This window comes from Natator depressus, chromosome 6 (genome assembly GCF_965152275.1).
Source record: "Natator depressus isolate rNatDep1 chromosome 6, rNatDep2.hap1, whole genome shotgun sequence".
NCBI lineage: Eukaryota > Metazoa > Chordata > Testudines > Cheloniidae > Natator > Natator depressus.
In genome coordinates, this window is record NC_134239.1 from 28520651 (window position 1) to 28543644 (window position 22994).

Sequence of the window (22994 nt, forward strand, 5' to 3'; positions counted from 1 at the left end):
GCCTATTGAACCCTCTGCAATCATCATCAGGATCAAGGCCTGCGATTGGCAGATTGTAAAATAAACTGCGATAAAAAAAATTACAGAAAAATAATTAAAACTGCTTCCGGAAACTGAAGAATAATACTCTCTGGAGGTGACGAAAGTGATACCCTACTAACTCAGAGCGGGGGAGATTATAACATTCAATGAAGGTATCCATTCGCTCCTTTACTGAGCATATCAGTCTTTCTTACAGGGGAGGGAATCCTTGGAGAACATAAGTGAAGAACAGATATGCCAAAGTGACATAGTCCAAGAGAGAGTTAAATAAGTCTTAAATTAGCCATTCACTCAAATCCTGCTAGCACTGGCCCCAGCAGACAGTTAGAGCACTGTACATGCATATTTTCTCTAGCTGGCTCTATGACAGGAAGAGGGTTGCAAACAAGCGGCCTGTGTAACAGCAGGGACATCCACAAAGAGCAGCGATGCAGGGGCCAAGCTGGGGATCACAAGACAAGCAAAACTGATGAATGGAGATGCTGCATGCCTCCTACAGCTGGTCGCTCTAGCAGAAGCAATCCCTTGAGTGAATGAATACGGGAAATATTGTGCAACAGCATTAGAGGGAGGAGATTACAGGGGCCTGTGCTATTTACAATGTGTTCCCCCTCAGTAATGCAGCTAACCTTTCTGGTGTATGTTTATAAAGCAGCAGATGCTTCTGGGGGGCACTATTGTTAACCCAGCCTTTTGCAATGGTACTTAAATTTTCTAAAATATGAAGAGTCCTTGGAAGGAAGGCCCAGATCCTCATTGAACTCAATGGAAGTTAAGAGTCTGAATAGTACTATTGGGGATCTAGGCCAAAATGTCTGTTCAACATACTGAATCCCAATATGTAGGGCTACTGGTGGGTGTGACAACTACTCAGTAAAGAAAGTGTGGGGTGTTCTCATTGCAGCGGCCTATCTCACACTGCTGCTAATACTGCCCACTGGTCCTGTCAGCCGTGCTCAGGTAGAATAGTGCTGTACTCTGCCAGTCGTCCCATGGATTAAGTGCTACTCGTGAGCTGAACTGTAACACAGGAGAAAGCCAGGAGAGAGCACTCTTCGCATCAGCCAAGGAGAAGGAAGGTTTGTGGGAGCATCACCAAGCCAAGGAGAGGAGCAGAAGCTGTCCTCTGTTGCTAACACTCACACAGGGAGACATGATCAGCGTTCCCTTATATCAGGAGTGGCCAACCTGTGGCTCCGGAGCCACATCCAGCTCTTCAAAAGTTAATACACGGCTCCTTGTATAGGCACCGACTCCGGGGCTGGAGCTACAGGCACCAACTTTCCAATGTGCCAGGGGGTGCTCACTGCTCAACCCCTGGCTCTACCACAGCCCCTGCCCCCACTCCACCCCTTCCCACCCCCTCCCCTAAGCTCGCCGTCCCCTAGCTCCTCTCCCCTCCCCTCCAGAGCCTCCTGCATGCCACAAAACAGCTGATCAGGAGGTGCGGGGAGGGAGGGGGAGGGGCTGAGCCGTGAGGCTGCTGGTGGGCGGGAGGTGCTGGGAGCGGGGTGGGTGGGGAGCTGCTGACCTATTACTGTGGCTCTTTGGCAATGTACATTGGTAAATTCTGGCTCCTTCTCAGGCTTAGGTTGGCCACCCCTGCCTTATATCATGGCAGCCCTCAGGCCACTTCACTTTACACTAGAGCCTGACCATGTGGCCAGAGGGCTACAGATTTGGCAAGGTGCAAAAGTCTCTTCAAGAGATCTTTGCCCCCTCTCCAGCCTATGCCAAGCACTCCTTGGGTGAACCAGAGAATGGAAGCCCACATATTTTATAGGAGGTTAAATCAAAGTGGAATTATATTTTCCTAAACTGCAGCATTCTCAGGTAAGAGTCCAAAACAATGCCATTCCATCAGCGTTATTGGCTCGGAAGAGTTTGTATGTAATATAAAATCAGGGGGTTGGTTGAGAGACTCTGGGGTGCTCACCCATGTAGCTCTCTAATTAAACCCAAAACTGCAGCCTGGTTTGTTCTAGCAGTGCCTGTCTCTCTCCCAGCATCTCCCTTCGAGACAGACACACAAGAGAAGAGGGTGTCCGGTGGAGGTGCTGCACTTAGGAGATGGTCACCCATCTGGTACTTCCCTGGCAGAAGTGGTGTGTTCACCCTTGCAACCAGGCACAGATAAAGACCATTTTCTTTCAATTCATGGACTTAATGCACAGACCATTCAGTGACTAATAGTGTCTTACTATGTAGATAGCAGGGTTTAGCCCAAAGGGCTTTGCAAACTGTGGGCCAAATCTGCAGCTGGTGTAAACTGGCAAAGCTCCACAGAAATCAATGGCCCATTTACACCACTTGTGGATACCATTACTAACTCTACATTTGGGACTAATTTAGATCTGACCGTGTCTCTTTGTGTCATATTTGGTCCTGAAAAACCTGCCATTTACTTTCAATATCTTAATAACAGGGAAAACAGGAGCTGCCTTTGTAAGGGGGAACAGTGCTGGGAGACCCCACAAAGAGCAAAGGCTAGAGGAGCATGTGAACTAAAGGGACTATTGCTGGATTCCAAGGGGCATAGTGAGCAGGGCTGCAGCAGAAACTGAGGCTTGCTCTGCACTACAGACTTATGTCGGCAGAACTACGTCATGCAGTGGTGTGGAAAATCCACACCCTTGAGCAACGCAGTTAAACCAGCTGAACTGCAGCTGTAGACAGCACTACACCGATGAGAGAAGCTCTCCTGTCAGCATAGGTAGTGTCTTCACTAAGTGCTACACCCGCGCACTGCATCAGTGCTGCTGCAGCCCTGTATGTATAGACAAGTCCTCAGTCAGGGCATGGCAACTGACCTACAAGAAACCTGCAGACTCAGGCTCAGAAATGCCAGGTGCAAAAACAAAGCTCTCACTGCACAGGGCCTATGATGAGAGGTACTCCCCACAGTAAGGGCTGCATTAGGCCTAGTCAAGCCTCATCAACCAATTAGGATGCAAATAGGGGAGATTTAGACTGGAGGAAGCTAATTAGAAGGAAGCTCACCTGTGAGGGGATAGGCAAGCATTCTACAAAGCCAGGAGATGGAGCTAGTGTAAGAAGGTAGTAGGGAGGAAGTCTATTGTCTCACTTCCTGAGGTAAGGGAGAAGACTCACAGTAGGAAGGAGACTGCGGTGAGAGCGGTAAGATTGGGACAGAGCCAGGCCTTAACTGTTCACTACAGGGGCCTGGCCTGGAACCCCAAATAGAGGGCAGGCTTGGGTTCCCCTACCAACCACTGCAGAGTGGTAGTGCTAAGGGCAGCAAACATGAAGACTGCTGGAGTGATGTTGTCAGTCCAGTGGGTGTGAGGACTGCCTGTGGAAGGAGACTCTGAAAGAGTATGGTGGAAGGGGAAACCACTTTGTGATTCAGCTGTCTAGCCAGATCATTAAGAGGAAGCAGCAGCTCCTGGAGTGAAAGAGGGGCTATAGACAGAGAGGTGGATTGCAACTATGGGAAAGGGTGTTAGTCTGGTAGAGCTAATCCTCAGAACCACCAGGAGGAGGTGCCATCCTGTGGTGAGTAGAGCACCCTGTGACAGGGCCCACTTGTGAACTCCTCACTCACGTGTAGGAACAGTTATTCACCCGCATGGTCTCATTAGAATCAATAGGACTACTCATGTGAGTACCATGGGAGGAAGGGCCACAAAACAAACGTTCAAGGGACACCATCCGATTTGGGAAAGGGAGAGGAAAGCCCCCTTGATGCACTATCACTGTATATCCATAGGAAATGCCTCTCCATCCACTTGTCATGCATCAAAGACAAATCACGGGCAGCAGCAGCTCAGCACTTGTGAGCAACCCACAATAAATTAAACAGCATGCAGGAGGGAAGGAACTATTGAAAAGTAAAATTATAATTGTGAAATTAAAAATACCTCACCAGAATCCTTTAACAGAGTCTAATGGAAGAGATACTCTTGCTATGGCAGAGGGGAGGATAAGATTGCCAAATAGTTTGGGTTGGTTGGAAATATGTTTTTCCCATCTCTAATGGTTCTAATTTTTCTTATAGGCTCCACGACGTTAGGAGAAATGGAGGTGAGTCGGTTTGAATGCACAGAATTGTTCTTTTCAGGTAGTTTAGCCTCAAAGTGGGCTTTGCCAAGTCAAGTGGCACAAACTTGGTTCTTTGCCACTGACTGGCAAAAAACAGACACTTGTTCTACGTAGCTGGCTTTGTAGGTAAGGGAAAATGCTCACAGACAAATAAAAGACCCCAAGTAAGGAGTATATTAAATATGTGCAAATATGCAAAGTATTCTCACTTATTAGCAGCTGTAAATACTGAGCAATAAATGCTTAAATGTCAAATTCCAGTCTCCCAATTCCCACATTATGGATAGAATGTGAGCCCAGGAAAAAATAAATTATGATTTCTTAGTGGAATGTATCTCCAAAAGTGTGATGCAAAGCACAGAATACCCCAACTCAGGTTGTGTATGGTGGCTCCTAATACCATACTACTGTGCACATATGTATAGGGTCAAGTGTGTAGACATGCAAATACAGAGAAGCCTACTAGCCTTAATTGAATAAATAGGTTTCCCTGAAAATCTGCCAAGCTCACAGTTAAAACAATTGCCTGTTAACACTAATGATGCATCTATAAACTTGGGTCTGCAGTAATTTCACAGTGATCAAAGTATGCTATACCCCAGTGTGCATTTCTTTATATGCTTTGTGTTTTAATACTTTGCCTTTTTGTTTTGGAGTGTTTTGGGGTTGGCACAAACATTGTCACTGATTCAAGAGCTCTCAACACCTACGGAGGAGGTGCAGGAGGTTTACCAGGCTTATTAATTCAGTCAACAAAGCTACTGATAACAGGGGGTGAGGCCTGATGCTGAAAGACAGACCCATTGTTCCATCATATATCTTAGCACATGGCCACAGGACTACCCTAGGCAAGCAAATGCTGAAAGTTGCCTGCTAAAACTGCTCATTAACTTTCATGCACGTATCCTTTCCTCGTAACCCAGCCTGCTTAAAGAATGCCTTTCATTTCCCATTTTCTCAAAGTTCAGAATGTTATTGCATTCTGTTGTTGCTTCTGCAAGTGTATAGCATACTAAATGCTCAGCAGCATTCACGCTGGGCAGAAACTTTGAATGGCATTTAAATCGGAAGTTGCATGAATTTGGAATTCACAAAAGAGCCCCGGTTAGAATCCGGTGCAGTGCAAGTTTCCCACCACCCAATTCTTACCAATGTACTTCAGCCCTGACCTGCACTACCTATCCTCTTGCTATGCTACTCCTGGGCTTTCTTTGAGCAGAGGCTGTCAGTTGCTGCACCCTGTGTAGTGGCTTTGTAATGGCCACAACTGGGGTCTAGTCTAGTCACCACCTAAGCTCATTGTCACATCCCTATCACCTTAGCTGGGATTGGGACATGTGTGCCCAGGCTGGAAGGCAAGCCTCTTAACCTGCCTAGCCTCTTTTCACGGTCTCTTTTTAAATTAGCCTTCTCCTTCCATAACATTCAGAACCAGCTTCAGGATTAACAAATACAATGTTTTAGAGAGGACTCCTGAAGCTTCCAAGAGGAAAAGGTCAATGAGTAGCTACTGTAGAAGCAGTCTAAATTTTCCAGTGTGGTCTCCACACTGAAGTAAATTACATTCAAGGAGAGTCAGATTTAAAAAAAACAAAGAGAATGCTTTAAAGAAGCAAAATCTCTATCACCAATGCACCTTGAGAGCTGGAGATCTCCTTCAGCGACTAATGTTACTACAGCACCCCAGTTATAATCCATGCAGTTCACGAGCCTGCTGGCGTTCCATCTAATTCCTCTTTTTGAAGTCCTCTTCATCCCTGCTCTCCACAGCTGAGAGTGCAATGAGCATCTGGGCTGCATAGTAAGTGGCCATGATGATGGCACGTGAGTAGGGCACCGGGAAGCAGAACTTGTTAACTGCAATGGTCAGATCTGACACCATGAAAAGCACTGCTCCGATGCAGGCTGAAAGCTTGGTCCAAGTCCAGAGGTCATTGCACAGCTGCACCCCAGCAATGGCGCGCCACCCCATGAAGCCGATCAAAGCGATGTAGACAGCAACCAGGTAGGTGAATGGGCCTGAGAGGTAGTAGTACAGGAAGGTGTAGCAGAAGCTGGAGACAAGGGTCATCACAAAGCCAGCTTTCAGGTCCAAAGGCTTCATCCCAAATGCTGAGGAGTACAGGATGTGTGTGATGGCAAACATCAGCAGACCTGGAAAGAGGCATTGACACAGCAAGTGTGAGCTTTAATGGGCATAACTAATTTATGACTACATCAGAATAAACAGTCACAGGGAAGGTGCTGTCTTAATTCTGCCCCCAGTGGTAAAACTCCCACATGAATTTAGTGGGAGCAGAGGTAGGCCAACATTCAGCCCTTCTGAAAATCCCATCCCTAGAGGGGGGGGGGGGGGACACTTAATTCAGTGACATCTGTAGAGGAGGCTACCCTGGTCAGGCTGGTTCCTGCCCTAGGAAAATGTCCTGATGTACCCACAGTCACACTGAGGATAATGCTGCTCTGCCTTTTAGACAACCACCTCTGCTAACTTTACAGATAAATCAGGAAGAAACAACTCAAGTCTTTCAGACCTAACCTCTTTTTTGAATTTCAGAGCAGAGGAAGGCAGGTTTGAGATCCCAGATCTGTAAACACCCGTAGAGTTTTTTCTGGGTGGTGCCAAAACTGGAAGGAACCTTTTCCCAGATCAATGGAATCCAAATATTGTGAGAGCAATTATCAAAGATTTCAACACCTCCAAATTCAGACCCAAACTCTCTGGCCTTAGCCACAGACCCAAACTCCAACCTGGGACTCAGCTGGACCTAGGTCTAAACATCATCTCCACCCACTGATAGCAGAATCATAAACTGGAAGGAAGCAGCTGGCCAGGATTACACCAGTTTAACCTGCCAATTTTTTTTATGGCTACTTGCAGGACCCAAACGAATCAAAAGTGGATTTGATCTGAGAAAACCAAACAAGCTTCCCTTTGAAGTAAAACACACCCTTGAGAAATCCCGGATGTTGGTGTAGGAAGGAATTGCCCATATGTTAATCACTCTGCACTAGTCCATCTGACAAGAAATGTCACCATGTGTTGCAGCAGGTGCTGATTACTAGTTGGTCTTGCCAGTCACACATGATGGACTCCAAAATAATTTCAGCTCCCTTCTCCCACCCTCAGCCCACAGACCTACATACACTGAAAGTCTGTTCCATTCTGTTCATGCAGATTTGTTAACTTGGCTGGAAGTTTTCATGCCTAAATAAAACCATGGAAATCTGAGCGCCACAGCAGGCCAGTGGCTTAAAATTATATCGTGATGCCCTGGTACAAGGGGAACAGGAGCTCCTTAGCAACTAAAATCCACCAGTGACAAGTTTGTACTCTGTGTCTGTCATGCTCACAAGCCAACACACTGTGCTAAAACAACTCAACCAGGCGGCACTGCCCCCTCCGCACTGGGGAGCGTCTTGTTGTGCTATGGCCAGCTGATCACAGCTCAGATTGCTGGTGCATCCACAGAATGGAACTGGTAGACTGAGCGGAGAGGCAGAGCCCACATGTTGGGCACAAGGCTAGGTAGATGGGAAAGGGCACTAGAGGAGAGGGATGAAATGGGGTGGGGGGAGAAGAATAGAGCAAACGAGGGCCTCAAGACTAATTCAGGGAACAGGAGGGGAGACTTAATGAGCTAAACATGAGGAGTAGAGAATTTTACCAATTTAACTTTTTTTTAGTGTGCATGTGCTAATATAGGAATACAGTTAGTCTCCATTCCTAACATTTTATATGTGCTAAACTTCAACTCTTGTAAGTACTCTACAGTCCTCCTGTGGTGAAAGTGAATGGGTTGTAAAAGGTGGTGAAGAGCTCTTACATTTCAGCAACTGTGGGGTTGGCAGCGTAAACGTATGTGTGTTAACAGGGCATATTAGGGCATTCCTAAAAGAGGGTAGAGTCAAGGTAGCATGGGCACCATTAACGCTGCGTTTTCTGATTGAGCTTTGCTCAACTCAGCCAGGCAAGCTTACTTCTGTGTTAACATAGTTTTTTGCCATTGATAGGAAAGGGTTGTGAAAAGGTTGACAACCACTAGCCCAGACTGCTTTGAAAACCTCAGTTCAAACATTTGAGGAGGCAAGACAAAATTGTCAGCAGCTCCTGAAGAAAATGGGCTGATGGGTATTCATAAGAACAGCCACAATGGGTCAGACCAATGGTCCATCTAGCCCAGTACCCTGTCTTCTGGCAGTAACCAGTGCCAGATGCTACAGAGGAGTGAACAGAACAGGGCAATGAATCGAGTGATCCACCCCATCATCCCCACTCCCAGCTTCTGGCAGTCAGAGGTTTAGGGACACCCAGTGTATTGGGTTGCGTCCCTGACCATCTTGGCTAATAGCCATTGATGGACCTATCCTCCAGAATTTTTTTTTAACCCACTTACATCTTTAGCCTTCACAACATTCCCAGCAATGAGTTCCACAGGTTGACTGTGCGTTGTGTGAAGAATTACTTCCTTATGTTTTAAACCTGCGGCCTGTTGATTTCATTGGGTGACCCCTGGTTCTTACGTTATGTGAAGGGGTAAATAACACTTACTTCCTCCACACCATTCATTATTTTATAGACTCTCATATCCCACCCCCTTAGTTGTCTCTTTTCTAGGTTAAACACTCCCAGTCTCTCTCAATCTCTCTTCATATGGAAGCTGTTTCATATTCCAATCATTTTCATTGCCCTTCTCTTTACTTTTCCCTCCCCCAATTCTAATATATCCTTTTAGAGATGGTATTCAAGGTGTGAGTGTACAATGACTCTATAGAATGACCTTTTCTGTTTTATCTCTCCCTTTCCTAATGGTTCCTAACATTCTGTTTGTTTTGACTGCCGCTGCACATTGAGCAGATGTTTTCAGAGAACGATCCACAATGACTCCAAGATCTCATTCTTGAGTGGAAACAGCTAATTGAGACTCTCATTTTGTATGTATAGTTGGGATTATGGTTTCCAATGTGCATTACTTTGCATTTATCAACACTGAGTTTCATCTGCTATTTTGTTGCCCAGTCACTCTGTTTTGTGAGATCCTTTTGACACTTCACAGTCCGCTTTGGACTTATCTTAAGTAATTTAGTATCCTCTGCAAACTTTGCCACCTCACTGTTTACCTTTTTTTTTATTCTCCCTCCCCATCTTTCCCCCCCACCTCCCCCAATTTATAAATATGTTGAACAGCAGTGGTCCGGCATAGATCCTTGGGGGACCCTGCTATTTACCCCCTCCACTATGAAAATTCACAATTTATTCCTGCCCTTTGTTTCCTATCTTTTTTTAACCAGTTACTGAACTATGAGATGACCTTCCCTTTTATGACAAGAATGCTTAGTTTGCTTAAGAGCCTTTGGTGAGAGGGACCTGATCAAAGCTTGCTGAAAGTTCTCCATTTTCAAGATAGGTTGTGACTCAAGTCAGCACACCTCTAATTAGGGCTAGGCCTAGTGGTTTCTATCACCCACCTCTAGCCGCAGGGGCACTGAAGGATCATGGGCCTCAAACCCCAGCCACCACCCAGAAGCTCACCTGAATGACTGATGGGAGAAGGAGGCTAGTGAAGCTCTAGCTTGCATAGGGCTCTGCCCACAAAGCTCCTGACTGCGGGGGAGATGTCAAGATGTCTAGCCCCACTAATTGACTTAGATGCACTACTTAAACCAGAAAGAGGAATAGGAAGTTGTCTGAGTGACTAGAGGAATCCTTGGTTGCCTGTTACTACACACCCTACCTATGTGCCTGACTCCTGTTTCCTGCCTTGCAGCCTGTTTCTCCTTATCCCAGACCACCATCTGTTCCTGCATTGCTCAAGGTCTTTGCTCCTACACTCTACCCCAGACTAAACTCCAGCGTCTCCTCCTGACTTGGTCTCTGGCAGCGACCTTTTCCCTTGGCACTTGACCCGAACCCCAGCTCTGGTTCCAAGTGCATATGACTAACCACTGCCCCCACCCTGCTCCCTAATCACATGCTTCCCTGTTAGAACATTGAGGAGCCACTTTCCCCTTCACTCGTTCTCTGCTTTACGCTGGGCCTTGGGAGTGCACATCATCGCAGCTATCCTTGTATAAGAGATGATTGCACAGAGCCCAGCCAGCTGCTAACTGCTGAGTGGTGTGAGGTCATTCTGCCACATTCCCAAGTCCTGCCAGTCCAGGGAATGAGGACAGATGCTGAGAATCAATCCTGGGCCAGCACCATGACAGAGCTATCAGCTAACCCCAGGCTCTTGGAATGTGAGTACAGAGGAGGACATGGGTCATGTCCATCCATGGTGCAACCCCTCTAATTTCAGTGCAAGGGATTTATGCATGGGATGAGTCCTTCCTACTGCCATGACAATGGGTTATTCATATAAGTAAAAATGAAAGAATAAATATATAAACCCTCTGCATAAGAGCATTTATTTAGTGATACATTTAACTGGTTGCTATTACATCCCTTCAGAACTGGCGTATCACTTACCATGAACAAAGTAGCCTTGCTCCTGCCATATGAGGAAGGCATCCCCCACTGCGGAGAATATTAACCCTGCTAGGATCCTATTGGCGCTTCGATGTGCGACTAAGAAATTGATTCCATGTGCCAGCAGAAAAACCCATAAGCAGAAGATGGGCAGACACTTGATGAGGGCACTGAACCAGGAAGGGCTGGAAGTTGGCAGCCAGAGGACGAAATAGACACAAGTGGCTTTAAAAAATGGCACCAGCTTGGGGCCTTCACTCTTCACCTAAAAGAAACAAGTCATTTAAAAAAAAATCAATAGGATCATTAGAGGCTACACTATAATAAACTCCTTTGTAGAATGCACCCCTTGGCTTTGAAAGGCTGCTTCCTTTCTAGTTCAGAGAGTCCCTGCGACTGGCAGCATTTACCCATCAGGCAAAAAGCCACTTGAACTTTAACACATTCTTCACTCCCATTAGCTGTTCAGCCAAGGAGCTGTCCTGAGCCTCTGTCCCAAAAATAAGGGTTTGGGGTTTGTTTGGTTTTGAGTGGAAGTGGGGGAAGAAAGTGTAAAATGCTCTACTGCCTTTGAAATACACTGAGGGCCTGATCCAAAGCTTGCTAAAGTCAGTGTAAATCTTTTCATTCACTTCAATTGGCTTTGGATCAGACCCTCTTTAGCATCCCCTTGCCAAATCTTGTGGCCTAGGAGATGCAGCATCAGTTATAGCCTGGTATCAGACAGCTGTGTGGGGAGAAGGTGCATCTTCACAAACACAAATGCTCTTTGAACAGATGCTGATGATGGTTATTAGCATTGCAATAGCAGCTAGGGCCCATGACTAGGTCAGGGTCCCATTATGTAACCCCAGGTGCAAAGTGCAGCAGGTGAGCTATACACGGTAAAAACAATGCATATGGGACAGAGCCGCAGAGTCCAGATATGAACTATCCCAATGTTTGTGAGTGTCTGAATTTGGTGTTCCAGTGTGTGCCCACCATAAAGAGAGTCCTAAGGGGCAAAGTTCTCAGTCCAGATCCAAACTTATCCCAAATCTGAGGGTGTGATCCAGTTTGGGCCCATCTCTAAACAGTGGGATGATCTAAGGGGAACCATTATGCTATGCTGCTATAGCCTAGTGTCTCTCTCCACTTTAGGCCATATAGGGAAAAACACATAAGGAATTAAAATGAGGTAGATTTTTTTCCCTCTAACCATGTTATTCCCAAGAGCTAAAAGGATCTTAGATGCTGTACACAGCTGGGTAGGGGAAAAGGAGGTTACCTTGCACAGCTGTCAGCTTATTACGGGAATCATGCCTGACAGCTGCTGGAGTCCTGGGGGAGGACCAGCTCCCCCAGTAGAATCCAAAGCAACAGAACTTCCAACAGAGCCATTGGTGGATGGTTGTGAAGAGGTCATTGATGGAGTTAAAACAAAACAGAGTAAAGTACCCCACAGTGGAAAGCCAACCATCAGCTGATACGTGACGGCTCATGGAAAATCTCCCAAATTATGTTTGCTCTCATCTATTCTAATGGAGTTACTCTGGATTTACACTGATGTCACTGAGACTAGATTCTGGCCCACAAATGAGACAAACACAAACATCATGCATCGTGTATCTGAAGAAGTGGGTTTTTTTTACCCACAAAAGCTTATGCCCAAATAAATCTGTTAGGCTTTAAGGTGCCACCAGACTCCTTATTGTTTTTACAAACATCATGTATTCTTAAGTGGCCAGGGGTTATTATATTGTGTGTCTCCAAGCAGTGTTAATAAGGAGGCTGTATTCAGCACGGTGAGCATATACCCTAATTGTCTCAGAGGGCACGACCTTCATGCCCACAGCAGAGGGATTTACAGCTCCTAATTTTCTGGAGACCCTAGATCAACTGTTTCTATTGACTGTCCCCATGGCCACTGCTAGATGTGTGTAGCTCCCCAGCACTGATGGTTTGGGGATCGTTTGTTCAGTCAGAATATGGACTGTCACTGATGCAACAGAATGTTGGGGTGAATATGGGAGAGGAACAGTTTAGTTCCAGCCGTGAAGTCCAGCAAAGCCAGAACTGCTCTGTAATGTGGTGTTCTATGGGTCACAGTGCTATAGTGCTGAAAACCCAGTTACAGAACCCCTGCTTCAGGAGTATGGAAAAGAGGGTTGGCCTTTTCACCACTCAGTAGTCTCTCTGTTGCTGGAAAGAGGATTGTGAGGCCTGAGGCAAAACCCACTGAAGTCAATGGCAGTCCTTCTGTTGATTCAATGTGCTTTGGTTCAGGACCCTAGAAGACAGGCTCTTCTGGTGTGTGGTTACATCATCTTCCTAGTGCAATGCCAAGTCACTGAAGCCCAAACTCCCCCCACAAGTTCAGTGGAGTAAAGCAGAGTTGGAATACTGAGGTGGAAAGTCTCTTCAAATGCAATGTCTGTAATGGGTAAAATATGAAGCAGTAGGACCACAGCAAATGAGCAACCCTAGGAAACTAGAGCTTGTCACAATAGATAAGGCTTTCAAAACTACTGTCTCATTGAATGGAAAGTTCCTCCACGTAGCAGCAGCTCCTTAGCAGAGAGATTTTGTAACATTTTGTAACACTCTGAGTACATTATTTATATTGCCAACACAAATTTTAAATGTTCTAATAAGCAACCAGGCTAGATAACTCATTCTCTCACAGCACATTAGCTTCTTACGTTATAGGGGGAGCTGGTAGCGACTCCTATATTTGGGTTGCCTAGCACTTCCCCATATAAAAGATTCTTGTGAAATGTTTTAGAGACGCTCTTATTCCTCCATTGCTTGACACAAACCTTTGAGATAAGGAAAGGAGAAGTGCCTTTTCTTTGTCCCATGAAATTCTATTTAGATTTGAAGATCTAAACTGTGGAAAATCATTATTTTCCTTCTCTCACTTGTGTTTCTCAGGAAAACTTTGACACCAAAATATTAACAGGACATGAATGTTCTAAGACCAGATCCATGCTGTCACCAAAACAGAAGACATTGTACTGGGAACACCTAGGAGCTACCAAATATCTGTAACAGGAGGGGAGGGAGGAAGAGGGAGAGATTGCTGAGGTGGGTTCCCCTCAACCACCCCTTCAGACCCAGCATACGGCCCCAGCAGCCCATCCCCCTTCCTCCGGATGCCATACAGAGCAAAAGCTCCTTCAACTCCTGGTTTGAAGTGGGGAGAGAGGGAGACACACACACACTCACAGGCCAGGGTACCCAACCATCCTCCAGGCCCAGCATCTGGCCCCTGCAGTCCTTTCCACCTCTGGAATAACAGCCTTGTCTTCCTGTAAATTAAGTAGTAGACATCTGTGCTGAAAAGTCAGGGTTCAAGCCCAGCCCTGTTTGTGATGCATGATGGAGAAGTGGTTACAAATACACATAAGAGAACTTCTTTTTAACTTTTCCTTTTTAAAAAAAATCTAGCAAATTGCATTTAAAACCCCTATATTAACTGAACATTACTTAGGTTACAAGATTTAAGGTTGCCTGTGCAATCTTAATTTGGCCCCCTTGTGTGTATGCATTACCATATACTCTTTAATTACACAATCATTATTTTCCCCAGGGCCCCTGCCTCCTTCAGTGCACAGGATAGGTGCACAAAAGGGCACAATTAAGTTTGCAATGCAACTGTAAAACTAGTTTCAGAGTAACAGCCGTGTTAGTCTGTATTCGTAAAAAGAAAAAAGAAAAGGAGTACTTGTGGCACCTTAGAGACTAACCAGTTTATTTGAGCATGAGCTTTCGTGAGCTACAGCTCACTTCATCGGATGCATAGCATATCGTGGAAACTGCAGAAGACATTATATACACACAGAGACCATGAAACAAAACTTCCTCCCACCCCACTCTCCTGCTGGTAACAGCTTATCTAAAGTGATCATCAAGTAGGGCCATTTCCAGCACAAATCCAGGTTTTCTCACCCTTCCCCCCCCACACACACACACACACACGTACAAACTCACTCTCCTGCTGGTAATAGCCCATCCCTCTTTGAAACCTCTCTTTATAATGCGCATGATAATCAAGGTGGGTCATTTCCAGCACTAATCCAGGTTTTCTCACCCCCCCACACACACCTCCCTCCAAAAACCACACACACAAACTCACTCTCCTGCTGGCAATAGCTCATCTTACAATGTGCACAGCAATAATCCAAGTTTAACCAGAACGTCTTGGGGGGGGTTTGTAGGAAAAAAACAAGGGGAGATAGGCTACCTTGCATAATGACTTAGCCACTCCCAGTCTCTATTCAAGCCCAAATTAATAGTATCCAATTTGCAAATGAATTCCAATTCAGCAGTTTCTCGCTGGAGTCTGGATTTGAAGTTTTTTTGCTTTAAGATAGCGACCCTCATGTCTGTGATTGCGTGACCAGAGAGATTGAAGTGTTCTCCGACTGGTTTATGAATGTTATAATTCTTAACATCTGATTTGTGTCCATTTATTCTTTTACGTAGAGACTGTCCAGTTTGACCAATGTACATGGCAGAGGGGCATTGCTGGCACATGATGGCATATATCACATTGGTGGATGTGCAGGTGAACGAGCCTCTGATAGTGTGGCTGATGTTGTTAGGCCCTGTGATGGTGTCCCCTGAATAGATATGTGGGCACAGTTGGCAACGGGCTTTGTTGCAAGGATAGGTTCCTGGGTTAGTGGTTCTGTTGTGTGGTATGTGGTTGTTGGTGAGTATTCGCTTCAGGTTGGGGGGCTGTCTGTAGGCAAGGACTGGCCTTTCTCCCAAGATTTGTGAGAGTGTTGGGTCATCCTTCAGGATAGGTTGTAGATCCTTAATAATGCGTTGGAGGGGTTTTAGTTGGGGGCTGAAGGTGACGGCTAGTGGCGTTCTGTTATTTTCTTTGTTAGGCCTGTCCTGTAGTAGGTGACTTCTGGGAACTCTTCTGGCTCTATCAATCTGTTTCTTCACTTCCGCAGGTGGGTATTGTAGTTGTAAGAATGCTTGATAGAGATCTTGTAGGTGTTTGTCTCTGTCTGAGGGGTTGGAGCAAATGCGGTTGTATCGCAGAGCTTGGCTGTAGACAATGGATCGTGTGGTGTGGTCAGGGTGAAAGCTGGAGGCATGTAGGTAGGAATAGCGGTCAGTAGGTTTCCGGTATAGGGTGGTGTTGATGTGACCATCGTTTATTAGCACTGTAGTGTCCAGGAAGTGGATCTCTTGTGTGGACTGGACCAGGCTGAGGTTGATGGTGGGATGGAAATTGTTGAAATCATGGTGGAATTCCTCAAGGGCTTCTTTTCCATGGGTCCAGATGATGAAGATGTCATCAATATAGCGCAGGTAAAGTAGGGGCGTTAGGGGACGAGAGCTGAGGAAGCGTTGTTCTAAATCAGCCATAAAAATGTTGGCATACTGTGGGGCCATGCGGGTACCCATAGCAGTGCCGCTGATCTGAAGGTATACATTGTCCCCAAATGTAAAATAGTTATGGGTAAGGACAAAGTCACAAAGTTCAGCCACCAGGTTAGCCGTGACATTATCGGGGATAGTGTTCTTGATGGCTTGTAGTCCATCTTTGTGTGGAATGTTGGTGTAGAGGGCTTCTACATCCATAGTGGCCAGGATGGTGTTATCAGGAAGATCACCAATGGATTGTAGTTTCCTCAGGAAGTCAGTGGTGTCTCGAAGGTAGCTGGGAGTGCTGGTAGCGTAGCAGTCTGCTGTTTCGACCTTCAGGAGGAGTCCACCCAGAATCCTTCTTTTTGTAATGTTGGTAGGCAGGCCTCTGTGGATCATTATGTTGTTCAGAGGTATTTTGGAAATATTCCTTGAGTCGGAGACGTCGAAAATAGGAAGATCACCAATGGATTGTAGTTTCCTCAGGAAGTCAGTGGTGTCTCGAAGGTAGCTGGAAGTGCTGGTAGCGTAGCAGTCTGCTGTTTCGACCTTCAGGAGGAGTCCACCCAGAATCCTTCTTTTTGTAATGTTGGTAGGCAGGCCTCTGTGGATCATTATGTTGTTCAGAGGTATTTTGGAAATATTCCTTGAGTCGGAGACGTCGAAAATAGGATTCTAGGTCACCACAGAACTGTATCATGTTCGAGGGGGTGGAGGGGCAGAAGGAGAGACCCCGAGATAGGACAGCTGCTTCTGCTGGGCTGAGAGTATAGTTGGAACCTTCCACACAAACTTCCTCGTGGCTGGATTTTACTAAAACTAGACAAGCCATTTACGACGCACACTTTACTTCTCTACAAAAGAAAAAGGACACTAAACTTTCTAAACTACTACAGGCTACAAGGGGCCACAGCAATGGTTCCCTCAACCCACCCAGCAATATTGTTAACCTATCCAACTATACTCTCAGCCCAGCAGAAGCAGCTGTCCTATCTCGGGGTCTTTTGTCCAAATTCTGATCTCAGTTACTCTGGTATATACCTGGAATTTGTAATTTTAAGGATAACCCTCCAGCCACAGAGAGGCAGTATTATGTCACATTGTTAATAGTTCATCCTCTACGTCTTCTAGACCAGCATTATTCTAAATGGGTTCTATATAGGGTGCCACTTTTGAGATACAAAAAAAGGGACATCTGGGATGATCCTGGGCCCATAAAACTGGACAGCTGAGCACCCTTACAGATTTCCAGGTCAGCTACCTTAAAATGGGACAAATTCTGGGAAAATCTGGACAGGTGGTAACCCTAGTTATGTAACAAAGCATGGAGTGACCCTTTAAGTGCCCTTGTTGACCTACTACTGCCCTGGTCCTGGTTCAGCCCCAAACAAGTGCAGTCTGCGGCAGTAGTTTGCAGGGACTAATGGGAGACGTAGTCAGGGACCAGGTGACTGTAGGGTGGGACAGCAAGGCATGCTGGGAAGGAATGGCAGGGCATGTAAGAAGCAGCCTTGCTGTAGAACAGAAGGCTAGGAATTAGGTAAGGAGGAGGTGATTCCTCCCTTCCCTCTCAGAGCTGAGACAGTCTAAACACAGGCAAGATATAGAAGGACCATGGGGAAGGATGAAGCAAGTACCTGGTGGTAAAGGGGTATACAGGGGATGAGATGTAAACTGAAAGCTAGAATCCCATTTTGGGTACATGACTATGATGTTCAGTCTCCCTTCATTCATCACCAACAGAGATCAGTGCAGGGGAGATTGTTTTGCCTAAGGAGGACCAGTTCCTATTGGTATTAATCAACCCTATGTCTACACAGGTGAAGGCTATGGCCTGGCGTTGGCCAAGAATATGTGAGGTGTTTGGATTTCTGTTCCTTCCAAAAAGAGAGACCTCATTGTTGGCTAGAAGGCTGCACCACATCAAATCATCCAGCTACCCAAGAGTGAGGGAAACTGAGCCATCTGTGATGGCTGTGTCCCGATGCTGGTAAGGTAAGAACCTGCTACTGCTGACTATATACACATTAGTTTAAATAAGCTTCTATTGTCTTCACTATTCTTTCAAATGCTGTTTTTCTGGGATTTATAAACTCAATTGCCAACTTTACTCTGGGCTGAAACTTACTATGTAAAACGTAAAAAATTGCAGAGGAATTGCATTTACATGTGCTGAATTGTACAACTGCTTACTAGGAAACCTGTTTATAAAAATTTAATATCCCAAATATTCCAGTTAGTAACACTTTAGCACAACATTCTGTACAAGCCAACAAAAGCTGGGGCACTTTCCCCACTCACCCTTCAGAGTGGCCTGTTTTAATCAAGTAGAATATTATACACTCTGTTGTCTTCGCAAAGTTAAACTGTTTTTATTGGCCCTTGGCCTCCCTCACGTCCCTGCCCTCCTGGGATAATTGTTTTCATTTCCAGTTTGTGTCTGTCTGTGTCTCTAAATGTTTAAGTGGTTGGCAGCTTTTTTGTGGCGGGTGTTGTTGCTAGTCCAAGTCATGGCTTGTGCTTCTCATTCTCTGGTCTCCATAAACTACCGTGACTGTTAGAATGAATGTCAACCATTTTGTCTCAAGTTGGAGCCCTGGGGCAAGGCAGTTGGCTTGGATTTGTGATGGCATGAAGAGGGGGTCATGACTTCATGTGCAACTGTCAGGCTCTCTTCACAGATGGAAGGGAGAAGATTGTATTCTTAGGTTTTCTTACCAGATCTACCACTGAGTACAACAGTGGCTCTCAACTGTTCCAGACTATTGTACCCCTTTCAGGAGTCTGATTTGTCTTGCGAACCCCGAAGTTTCACCTCACTACTTGCTTACAAAAATCAGACATAAAAATACAAAAGTGTCAGAACACACTATTACTGAAAATGTGTTTACTTTTTCATTTTTACCATACAATTATAAAATAAAGCAATTGAATATAAATATTGTACTTACATTTCAATGTATAGTATATAAAGCAGTATAAACAAATCATTGTCTGAATGAAATTGCAGTTTGTACTGACTTTGATAGTGTTTTTTATGTAGCCTGTTGTAAAACTTGGCAAATATCTAGATGAGTTGATGTACCCCTTGGAAGATCTCTGAGTACCCCCGGAGTACTTGTACTCCTGGTTGAGAAACACTGGAGTACAGCACCTGCCTACATCATTAGTCAATACTGGATGCTTCAGAGAAAGAATCTAGACCATGGGAGGAGGAAGGGGACTCTTCTGATATCAGTAGTCAATTGTCTTTTCCCTGAAGCAGATTGATTACCCCGATCTGCAATTGCTAATCATCTGTTGGCCTATTTGTGAAGGGTCAGCCACAGGAATGTGTCACATGTGCAGAAGTAGGGACTCTTGCTCTGGGAGGACCATCCTTTGGGCATGCACCTAGGCACTCTGCCAGCTGCTGGCTTACTGTTGTTCCTCCCTCTGCCTCAGAAGATGAGCTTGGGAAGCCAGTCCTTCCAGCTTCTCACTGACTCTCCCCTTCCCACAGTTACTCACCAGCTCATTTCTCTGTGGTGTAACAAGCCTGTTGGATGTGTGTATGTATCATAACAGATAAAGCAAGGGAATTTATGGTCAGCTGGGGGATTAGATACAGGGTTTTGGCTCAGTCTGTTAGAGGATTCAGCTGCTCAGTTTTGGATCTGAGTACCTAAAATTCCACTATTTTTATTTCTCCCTCTCAGTGAGAGAAATCTTCCCTCTTATCCTCTCTGGGAAAGTTTTCTGGAAGAAAACGTCTGGTACTTTGCCTTTAGCACCAATTGCAGTATACCATTGCAAATAAATGTGGAGGTACAGAAGGCCTTTATACCAGCATCTTCTAGATTTAATTGCAGTAGGACAGACTGACACAGGGTTCAGAGGCCTTGCTTGTTTCCAAGTAAGGGGTTAATTCTAGTTTAGATCTTGAAGGGTGTAATAAGAAGGCAAGGCTAGAGACACAAGGTCCAATCAGGCTCTCAAAAGGGAAAAGAGGAAATTCTATAGGGCAAACTCACGCCTGCTTTGTGTTTGTTCTGCACTAACGTGGCTAACAGCTCTGTGCCGCTGCTGCAGAAGCCGCTCCCTGTCTGGCACAGGGTGGCATTCTAAGATGGGCAGGTGCCAGGCTGGAGGAAGGCCAGCAGATGGAGATGAGGGATCAAACAGTCCAGCACTTTGGCAATTCAGCACCCTAGCAGCGGCACAAAGCGGCCATTGCAATAGTGATGCTAATAACCCACGCTCAGGCTCAAACCAGCTACCAGTAAAGAGATGAGGTTCAAGTCACCTCCTCTCCATCCCTGCTCCAGTGCAGGAATGAACCTGCCTCAGGAAAAACAGCTCCTTCCTTGTCAGGAGAGAAGGGCAAGTTCCACACCTGTGCTCAAAGGACTAGCTTGTGCCCCAAGTTGCCCTTTAACACAAGAACAAAACCTTGACCAATAGAGCTTGCTGACTGAGGCTGTTTACTTTTGCTGCTGAACAAGCCGATTCATTCTCCCACCTTACAAAGACTCCGGTGAAATACTGTGTTAACACAATGTGTCAGTCTGAGCCTTTATGCCTTTGAAATACTATTGGGAAAACACTTGATACATGATCACATGGCCTGCCACAGGAACACATTTCTAAGTGTGCACAAGTCAGTAGAGGTGACTCTAAAATAGGTCCCAGAAGCCGGACTGACGTGACAGAGAGACTCCTGCCCCTTTAAAGAGTTCAGTGCAATGACTATAACCTTGTACCACCTGCAGACAAGCAGCTGTGGCAAGGGCTAACGTTACTGTTCCACCCACGCTGCTTACTGCAAAGAGAGCTTGTAGAGTAACTAATAAAACCAGGAAGGGGGAAGGGCTACGGGGGTTGAACCTGGGAAGGGGATTGCTGATGAGGAGATGATCCCATCCATTACATCTGGTTGCTCCTATGGGGGGTGACTGACAGCAGTGCCAGAACCGTGGGGGCACTGGGTTTAATTTGGGAGGGCAGGGGAAGTGTTGCCCCCCCGAAAGTGCAAGCCACGGGCAGGCGTGGAGCAGCACTGGAAGAGGCTGCGCTTCACCACAGGGGAGCTGATCACGGTGCTGCAGGTGCCGGACAGTGGCTGTGGGAAGGGCAGAAAGAGGACGGGCTGCACAGCTGGTTCCCAATGAGCGACGTGCAGCCGCTGGAGGTATGAGACTGGCTGCATCAAGTACCTGGGGGGTGAGGAGGTGCAGGGGGTTAGTGCCACGAGGGAGTGCAGGGTTAGGGAAGAAGGGAGCACAGGAGGGGAGTGGTTAGGGTAAAAAGGATGCAGGAATCCACTTTGGTCTTGGCAGAGGCAATGTGTGTGGTGAGGTGGGGGGCATGCAGGGTCACGTGCCACCCCATATTTCTCAGGATGCCTCTGGTAAGGACACCCAGCAGTGAGGAGTCAGAGTTCCCCCTGGCAGTGTCTGTGCAGTGAGGGGAGGGAGGAAACAGGGTGCCTGGCTGCCGACTGAGCAGCCTGCCAGGAGGCGGCTACTTCTTCCCTGCTGCTGGACTCCCAGCACAGCTGCCTGCTTAGCAGACTCTCCGCTGAGGTGAGTTGGGGGTGGTGGTGGAGGCAGAGGCAATGTGTGGGGCAGTCACATGTCCCCCAGAACCTTTCAATTGTGCCCCCCCCCCCACCAGCCTTAGTTGTGTGCCCTGCCCCACCCGCCACTTCTACAAAGGTTCCGGCACCCTGGGTGACTGACCTGTAGAGAACTCAGGCAGATATAACAAAGTGGCTTGTGACCTCTAGTTGGCCTTGGTGCTTGGGTCAGCTGTATAGCAAGTCTTGTTTTTAGTGAAGTGAAAGAAACTTGTGATGCTTTGTAGAAGAGCACCAGAGGGCTCCATTTAGCACATGCCTAAGTGAAGGCCAGACGTCATGTGACTAGATTTTAATGTTGACCATTCATGCCAGCCTTGCTATGGGGCACGAAGCCTCCCCGACAAATTACAGCTGTGTCAGGAAGCAGTACCATTAAACACTTGTCCCTGCTGTGGCTAATACAGTCTGTCATAATTAAATGAGAAATATATAGTGGGGTTTGTGAGGACTGGGAGAAATGCACAGTAAATTGCCCGCCAGGTCCAAAGGTTGCAGATCTCCTAAGATATCTAGACAGACTTGTGTGCAGTGCTGGGAGGAATCAATGATTGTGGCACACGTAGGTACCAGTGACATAGGGAAAGGTCGGAGAGAGGTCCTCGAGGCCAAATTTCGGCTGCTAGGTAACAGCTTAAAGTCCATGGTAACATTGTCTGAAATGCTTCCAGTTCCACGCACAGGGTCAAAAAGACAGGCAGAACAGCAGGATCTCAAAGAGTGGATAAGATGAAGGTGTAGGAACTGGGAAACTTTTGGGAAAGGAGGAACCTATACAGGAAAGATAGCCCCCTCCAAACCAAACAGAACCAGTTTGCTGGCATGTAAACTTAAAAAGCTTGTAGAGGAGTTTGTAAACTAAGGTCTAGGGGAAAGCCAACAGATACAAAGGAGCACTGATTTGGGTGGAAACATCATCTCCTAGGAATGAATTTATTAAAGAAGGAACTCTATATCTTAGTAAAGAGGACAGGAAAGAAGTTGGTAAAGTACACGTAGGAGCTAGTGAGGAACAGTCACATGTAAAAAAGTCCCATTTAAAAATAACACATGAATGCAAGCAACAGAATATTGGCAAAATGTACAAGTGCTTATACATACATGCTAGAAGTCTAAATAGTAAGATGAATGAACTAAAGTGTCTGGAATTAAACAAAGATATTGATATAATAGACAGTGTATACTTGGTGGAATGAAGAAAATCAATGGGATTTGGTAATACCAGGGTACTATATATATGAATGACCAAACAAGTCGCACCGGTAGAATGGCATTATTGTGAAAGAAAGCTGAATCAAATAAAGTAAAACATCTTAAATGAATCAAACGAACCAAAAAAAAATCTCTATGGATAGAAATTCCTTGCTTGAACAATAAAAATACAGCAGTAGGAATAAGCTACCAATCACCTAACCAGGATGGTGACTGAAATACTCT

The 22994-nt window shown here is 46.0% G+C and overlaps 1 protein-coding gene across 1 annotated transcript in view; it reads right to left on the reverse strand.

Moving 5' to 3' along the window:
- Nucleotides 1-1547: 1547 nt before the first annotated feature.
- Nucleotides 1548-22994, reverse strand: part of TMEM86A (transmembrane protein 86A) — a 42872-nt gene continuing 21425 nt past the window's right edge. Inside the window, exons 2-3 of the mRNA XM_074954875.1 lie at nucleotides 10574-10838; nucleotides 1548-6258 (exon numbers count right to left, since the gene is read on the reverse strand). Of these exons, the coding sequence (XP_074810976.1) occupies nucleotides 5831-6258; nucleotides 10574-10838 (693 nt within the window). The 3' untranslated portion in view covers nucleotides 1548-5830. The remainder of the gene's footprint in view (nucleotides 6259-10573; nucleotides 10839-22994) is intronic.